The sequence below is a fragment of the Gossypium raimondii genome, chromosome 5, assembly GCF_025698545.1.
Source record: "Gossypium raimondii isolate GPD5lz chromosome 5, ASM2569854v1, whole genome shotgun sequence".
NCBI lineage: Eukaryota > Viridiplantae > Streptophyta > Magnoliopsida > Malvales > Malvaceae > Gossypium > Gossypium raimondii.
Genome location: NC_068569.1, coordinates 27720927 through 27729405, shown reverse-complemented (window position 1 = coordinate 27729405; position 8479 = coordinate 27720927). Strand labels below are relative to the sequence as shown.

The window sequence follows — 8479 nt, the reverse complement described above, 5'->3', positions numbered from 1 at the left end:
AGATGACCAACAAAAGGATTTACCCAAAATTAAAGAAAATTAAATGGAAACAGAAGCATTTTGTGAACACTTACATCATCAATCCAAACATATTGCAACAATTTTATTTAAACAATGTGTATTTGATAGACTCAATCTCAATAGTATTTGATACATTGAGTGTATTTTTTATTCTACGAGTAGATTTATACAATTGATTGGTGTTTCATTTTAAAAATATTTACTTTTTAAATAGTTTACTATAAATTATAGGGTATTTGTCAACTCGAACACTACTTGTATCAAATAATATACTAACAATATACTAAATAATTTGTTTAAATATTTAAAACCATTAAACTTGAAGCAAATTACATACTAACCCTATTAACAGTAAAAAAATAGATGTTGGTAAAATCAGCAGCAGATTGTAGTTGGATCGGTTTTCAACTTTCCTTTCTTTCTTTTTGAGTCCAAGATTAGACTTGGAAGATTTAAATCTACAAATAACCTGATAATCTCTCTTGCAGCCCTCAGTTTCTCAGTGTTTGTACCCAACAAAGTCTTTTCTTTTCTTCCCTCTCTGTTCCCAACAATGGAACAGTCATCCAACCTCAAGCCCTCCCACTCCTTGTTTCAAGTTCTCACTCCAACTCAACCCCTTCAATTTCATATTTAAGCACTGTCAATTCAAAATGGATAGCCTTTCAATTGCTTCAGTTTCGTTTCTACTTATTGTTTTAAGCTGGAAAAGTTGATTTTCTTTGCTGTCAAACGAAGTTTTTTTTTTCCTTAGAGAATATATATAATCAAAAGAGGAGAAAAATGATATCAGGAGGGCTAAATTTGGTGATGACTGTTATAGGTTTCACAGTGAGTATTATGTTCATAGTGTTTATTTGTACACGTTTGATTTGTGCTCGTATTCAGCTACGTGCTTCTCGGAGACCCTTCGCAATCTCTTCAAGATCTGATCTTAATATGGTATGGTTTTCTTTTTCCTTTCTTTTTAAAGGAAAGTTGATTCTCCCTTAATTCTTAGATTTCCAGAACTGTGCTGTGCTCTGTTTCTTTGTGTGTATTTGGTTTATTAACAAATCTGGTTTTTTTGGGTGTTCAATTTTACTGATGAAAAATAAAGATTCCTCAAAAAACGTTTTTTTTTTCTGATAGAAATATTGCTTGTCATTTTCTGTTCTTTTCTTTTTTTTTCATACTGGGTATTCAACTGTAATAATAAAAGAATGGAATTTAAGGGTACTCAAGAGAAGATTTTAAGTTTCTTTCTTGGGAATTTTGACTTTTTTTTTTGTCCTTTTATTTTCTCATGTCTTCTCTGAAAATTTGAATTTCTGTATGAATTATAGTTGAAACCGTTTACTTCTGCATTTAAACTTCTAAAATGGTTTCCACAGAAAATTAAATTTTGGGAGATTTAGAAAATTCTTAGAAGTGATTTACTGATTTTGAAGGATTTTTTTGGTTTTTACGCTGCAATGCCTTAGTTGATATGTGAACTAAAAGTTGGAAGATAATAATAATAATAATAATAATAATAATAATAATAATAATAATAAAAGTTGAAAGGAGAAGATGTTTGTCAATTTTCGGTATAGCAGTGGTTATCGGTACACCAAGATACTTGGACTCATGTGAGAGGGGTATGTGTCGACATGCGCATGTTTAATTTTTTTTTCCTAGATTTCCATGTATTTAGAGAGCCCTTGAGATTATATCCCCATACTGATATCCAGATATATATTCGTATTTCAAGAACAAAAAATAAAGAGTCTGAGCAACATAGTACATAATATGAATGACATTTTGTTACAACCAACAAGGCAAAGATGAAAATTAGAAAGTTTTAACAGTAAATATATGTCATTTTCATGTAATTTATCTTTTCAGTTGTTGCATTCATCTTTATGGAGTGGTCCTTCTTCATTATTGATGTTGAATTTTGTATTTGCAGCTCGAACGGGGTTTACACGGTATTGAGCCTGTTGTCGTTGCGAATTTCCCAACAAAGACTTTCTGTAATGAGTGCTTCTCAGCTAACAAAGATGCTCAGTATGTTCTCAGAACCTTTGCTTCATTTCAGAAGTTACCGCATCTTTCTTTACCATTTAACATTATGAAGATCATTTCTCTTTAATTTTTCTTTTTTTCGTGAAGAGAGTGTTAGATGCCTAGGATTTGCAGGCCAGTAATTAATTTTGGGTGTAATAACTTTTCTATTCGTAGTGAAGATGTTGGAATTGTCAATGGTTATAGTTTGTGCCCTATTGGACTCTGCAAAGAATAGGGTTAAATAACAATGCAAGAAGAGGCAGAGCCTAGCTCCGGCTCTTCTTTTTTCTTGGATTACTCATGTCATGTGTAGATATGGTGTAGAGATATGACCCATCTTCCAAAATCCAATACGTGGAAACTTGGAAAAAAATTTAACATACATGTGTTGTAGACATACTCATATCGTCCCTCATATCCAAGTAAAATAGGACAGAGCAGTCAATGAGATAATCTAGAATGGAAGACAAAGCATAAATGGAGGGAGATAAATAGATGAGAGAGTTGAAATCATAGGTAGTTTCCTCCTTGTGTGTATGTATATAAATAGTATGAATATCTGGGAATTTGTCAAAATTTGCCACGTTGATTCTATAGTGATGACATGTTATGGCGAAATGCATTGTATGGCGAAGAAAATGGATGTCATTTGAAATGGCTTGAGATGTTTTAGAAATTTTGGTTTATGCTTTTTTAGACTTGAACCTTGATTGTAGGTGAAGTGTATTCATTTTACCACGAGGCATATCGATAGTGCCAGGTGTCTTTGCATCAATACAAGTTATTTCTTTTAACCATTGCTTAATATTTTCTAAAAGTCATAGTTGGTTCCAATGTGAACTTACGGCAGCTTTTCGTATCGGTAATGGCTGTGCATAAATTCCACAGTAGACATAAAAGAATGATCATTTTGTTTTTAGTTTTGCCTATCTACAGTGTGGTTTGATCTTTGCTGCAGTATCCCCAGATGATACAAAGGTTCTTGTTTTACTAAATTTCTGGAGCATGTTTTCGCTCATGCACAAATTTCTTTGAGTGTCGGAAACCACAGAAAAACTTGTAAACCTTAGAAAATGTATGTTGTGTCTCATATGTTGTACACATGATGCACAACAGGCAGGAAAAATAGAGACAAATACGATTGAGGTTATGACAGAGAGGAAAGAAATTTAGGGTGAAAGAGCAGAAATTCAGAAACAATAGATTGAACCAATGGGAGAAATATGAACCCAGAAAACATAAATGTCCACGTCTTAATGCCCCATAATAAAAAAATAGTCGGAAAACATAGATACTCCTAGAAAGCACAGTTCTTTTCTTTCTTGCTGTCCTTTGTTGTTTACTGTTTCCAAATAAAATATCTCACCTATGCTAACTATGTTACTCAGACTCTGGGGGAAGTATTGGATATAGGCATGTGCTGACATGGGTACGTTCTTTTTTTTTTTTAAGTTTTTCTATGTATTTTGAGGATTCTTGGAGGATTATATCCTCATGCTCATGTCTGGATATGCATCAAACACGGATACTTCTAGAAAAATGAATAGTCGGAGCAACAAAGTGTGCTAGTGCTAGATTTCCAATGTTAGCTAAAGTTTTCTGCACTTGAAAGTTCTTTTTTTCCCCTTGCTGGTTAGAAGTTGGGAAGCTTTAGGCATGAGCTATGACCAGTCATATTTGCTTTGTGAACTAGTTCCGATGCCAAGGTGCATTAGGGTCCCAATAAAGAAAGATTAAAGAGCAATAAGTCGAGGCTTTTTTAATTTGTTGCATAACAGTTCGTTATTATTTTCTGTTTAAGATTTGGAAGTTTTCACACTGCTGTACAGATTTCGTTATTACCATGTCTGGATATGCATCAAACATGGATACTTCTAGAAAAATGAATAGTCAGAGCAACAGTGTGCTAGTGCTAGATTTCCGATGTTAGCTAAAGTTTTCTGCACTTGAAAATTCTTTTTTCCCCTTGGTGGTTAGAAGTTTAGAAGATTTAGGCATGAGCTATGACCAGTCATATTTGCTTTGTGAACTAGTTTCCGATGCCGAGGTGCATTAGGGTCCCAATAAAGAAAGATTAAAGAGCAATAAGTCAAGACTTTTTTAAGTTGTTGCATAACATTTTGTTATTATTTTAAGATTTGGAAGTTTTCACGCCGCTGTACAGATGTGAAGTGTTTCTCATCCGGCATCTCAAATTCCCCAAATTGAATAGAGTTATAGTTTGCAAGTTCAAGTAAGACTTTAAAGTTAAACACTTGCCACGGTAGAGATAATGATATATTTGAAACGTTGGACTTGCCGGGTTTTGCCAGACCTAGATATTGACTGCCTTCGCATGTTCTATCATCTTTTACTTTTTTGTGCTACAAACATGCCATGTTTTCAATTATAATTTGATCCTTCTAACATTTTAGTGCTTGTAGCCACTGTTAATTGTTCTTTTGAAATGTTCAATAAAAGACTAGGCAATAGAGACCTGTCGGAAGATGGGAAAAATTACTGGAAGACGCTTTCCTCGCAACGAGCACTGCTCGGAAAAATGTTGTTTGGATTAGACATTGAGCAAACTTCTGGTTTCCATATTTTCCAATTATATCATCATCTTCATTAAAGGAGTGGTGAAGAACATATTCTTGATAGTTTCCCTTATAGCATTATTTTATTAATAGATCTAACTTTTTTAAGCAGTCATTGACCTGCTATACAAAAAAAAAAAAGGTTTTGAAGAATTTATTTATAACAATAATTGCTAAGCTCACTACCTTGAAGTTGAGCTAAGACATTCTCCACTTTTAATGGATGGAAATGCCTCCAATTGTCATTTTAAGTGGAGGTTGGTTCCATCAAAAAGAAGTGGAGGCAGTTGTTTGTTTATTTATTTATTTCCACTAAATCTGAATGACTAGGTAAGGGCTAGAGGTGGCAATTCAACTGATTTTAAGTTCGTATCATTTCACATGCAAGGTATTTCAAGTTTGGGTTTTCGGGTTTGGACATTTCTATTTAAGTTTTTGGATGATAGAGATATTATGGATTGTATATGTTCCTCTTGGTTCATCTCTATTTCCCCCTCTTTCTTATTCTGTGCTGAACATCTCCGATGGTGATTTATCTGAACACTATTTTGATTTTGATCTGAAGTAGGGAAAAGGATTTAATTCCGACATAACTATAACTGCACCCGAATTCTTTATTAGTCTCTATAAGTTTTATACTTAGCAATACGCGTCATACTTCTGGTATTAGGTATTTGGTGGGTCGAGGAAGCAAGTGAAGCTGTTATCTAGTAGGGATATAAATGGGATCTGGTCATGCCTGAACAGTGTTGGATGAGTAAAATCAATGTTACTCAGATTTCGGTGTGATTGTTGGATAGGTTATCCTCTACCCTTGTCCGGAAATGTGTTGAACACGAGTTTCCGACAAAGATATTTCAACAAAATGAAAAGCCGGAGCAATATAGAGCAGAACTCTTAAGTATGGTTGAAGAATGAGGCATCATTTTGGGTCACGATTCTTTTGATAATCTAATTGATGATTCCGCATGACACAATGTATTTCTTTAAAATTGCAATTTGAAGTGTTCTTGCATCTCCATCTTTCTCTCTGTTAATGGAAGATTCGCGGTTCTTATTTTATTTCATCGATATTTTTGTTTTTAGAACTTTTTACTTATTTTCTTCAGTTAGATTGCTTGAGGCATCTTTTTAGAACCGAGCTAATGAAAATGTCAAATTGCTATGTATGGCAGGTGCACGGTTTGCCTTTCCGAATACCGCTGTGAAGATGTGTTGCGAATCCTCCCTTATTGTGGGCACTCCTTCCATGTAACATGCATAGACCTATGGCTGCAACAGCATTCCACCTGCCCTGTTTGCCGAATATCGCTGCGTGAATTGCCCGAGAAAAAACGGTTGATGCAACCGTTGTTCAGTTCAGCCGGTCGTTCTCATTTTGGCACAGAATCTTTTAATATGCATACGTACAACTGTTTGTTGAGAGGGCACGGATTTCCCTCAAGAACCCGTGAGAACCCCGTGATGGACCCAAACCAAGAGAATTCATTTGCAACTGGAAATCTGGGATCGGGGGAAAACATGTCCCGTACAATCGAAGATGGTGAAGACAACATTAAAGAACCAAGAAAGAAGCTTGTGGAAAGCCCATCAAACCCTTGAATTATGTTTGTTTGTGAGTTGATGCAAAGATCTTCTGGTTGTGAAAGTGGATTATTTTCCCTTGTTCTTCTTTGGTGGATTCTTTGTAAATATGTCAAAAGTTGGATGTTTTTGGTGTAATTTTAGTCCTCAATAGTAGATGGTTTCTGGCAGTTTTGGTAGCTCTCCTTTTCTCTCTCCAAAAAGCCTTGCTCTGTGTTTGAAGTACTTGACAGGTCTACCTATTATAGGAAATGTATTTTATATTAATGAATGATTTTAGTTTGGTATGGTCAATTTTATTTTTTTTTTGAAATTTAATTTTTCTTGAGCTAAATAAAAGAATATCTATATTAATTTATAGACGTAAAAACAAAAAATGTTGCATCTTTCCTATTACTTGAATTCTCTACTACAAGTTTCTTTTTCATTGATTTTATTTTCTATATGCATATTTACTCTCTGTTTTATTTCTCTCTTTCTCTTTTGATATATTAATTGACTTTTTAAAATGATTTACCATTGAGAATTCTATTGAAATCATTTTCACAATGGAGTTGTGTATCCAAAGTAATTCATGTTACATTGGGGTTTTGAAAAAATATAAAATTTACCAATTGAATACATGAATATTATATTTTATTTAATAAGAGTAAATTTTAAAAATTTTAATAATATCAAACTAACATATTAATATAATCTACCGATAGACTTCACGATTTTAGGGATATGATTTGATGAATTGGTGAAATATGGTATTCCCAATACAAGGAACTGGGTGGTTGTTGAGATCAAGAGATCTGCAACATTTAACTTCCAACAAAGACTTTTCCCTTGGCAATACCATACTGCCACTCATTTCTGTTTTAAATCCATAATACAATTAAATTTTTATTTCAATCATTATCCATTTATATAAATTTTAATACTTTAAATTCATTTCTAAAATTTTGGGTTTTACCTCTCTTTTTTATAATTATATTAGAAATTAAATATAATCTTTTAAAGTTTATATTTAAATGTATATTAATATAAAATTTCATTAAAATTAAGAATTAAAAAATTCTATAAATATATATAATATTTTAAAATAATATAATACCATCCATATCAATCTCTACTAATATTTAAATAAAAACAACATATCCTTAACTATTGACATAAGGAAAAATTGCTATGTATTTCTTATTTTTAATTTTTTTAATATTATAGTATGGAGTTTAAAAACCGGCATTTTTACTTGTATAATAAAAATTAATGAGTTTTATTTTTAAATATTTTTTTAAGGGTGGAGGGTGAAAATGAGCAGCACCAGTATAAAAATATATATATTTTAATGTTGGAGGGAGAGAGATAGGTGGCACTGGTATTTTTTGGTGCAAAAATACGTACTAAATGGTGGAGAGTGAATTTTGTACTATTTTGTTATTTTTGAAGAATTAGTAATATTTTTACACAATTTTTTCAAAACAATCTCATTTATTTTATTTTTTTTCATTTCTTATCCCAATAACAATTTTTTTATTACATAACATATATTCGGGTAATTTACCTAAAAAAGCCGTTTTTTTCAAAATTTACCAAAATGGGACGATTTTTTGATTATTTACCGAAATGATCCATTTTCTGGGAAATCGCGTCCACGTCGGTAGCGATGTCGAGTGCGATGTCAGATATCGCGTCACGTCGGTAGCGACTGCCGACGTGGAAGGAAATCACGCCTCAAGGACGCGATTTCCTTCCACGTCAACAGTTATACTGACGTGGACGCGATGTCCCCCACGCGTGAACAATACCCCAACGGTCAAAAAAAAACTATAAAACCCCCCACCCCTTTTTTTTTCACAAACAAATCCTATCTCAATTTCATTTCAAAATCCTCTCAATTTCCTTCCAAAATTCTCTTAAACTCTCAATTTCCTTCCAAAATCCTCTCAAATTCATTCCAAAAATCTCTCAAATCCATATTAAATTTCAATTTCCCCTCAATTTCATTTTTTTAAATAATTTCAAATTTTTTATATTTTTTTAAAATAATTTTAATTTTTTTTATATTTTCATCAATGGCCGGATCATTGATTCGTCTTGATAGGAATCATATATCGGTGGAGCAAATGAAAATGGTAAGTATTAAATTTAAATTTTAAATATTATTTAAGATATTTTTATTTATGTATTTTTAGAAAATTATTAATTTATTATTTGTTATAAAAGTCTGAAGATAGGGTATTGGAATGCACTATCCGGAATATGCATGGTCCTCCATCACCGTT

The 8479-nt window shown here is 32.6% G+C and overlaps 1 protein-coding gene across 1 annotated transcript; it reads left to right on the top strand.

Annotated features, from left to right (window-relative positions):
* Window positions 1–391: 391 nt before the first annotated feature.
* LOC105770721 (RING-H2 finger protein ATL38) lies at window positions 392–6503 on the top strand. The gene is made up of 3 exons (XM_012592040.2): window positions 392–963; window positions 1952–2049; window positions 5801–6503. Exons 1-3 carry the CDS (start codon window positions 805–807, stop codon window positions 6225–6227), a joined length of 684 nt encoding a protein of 227 aa, XP_012447494.1. The 5' UTR covers window positions 392–804; the 3' UTR covers window positions 6228–6503.
* The last annotated feature ends 1976 nt before the right edge of the window (window positions 6504–8479 follow it).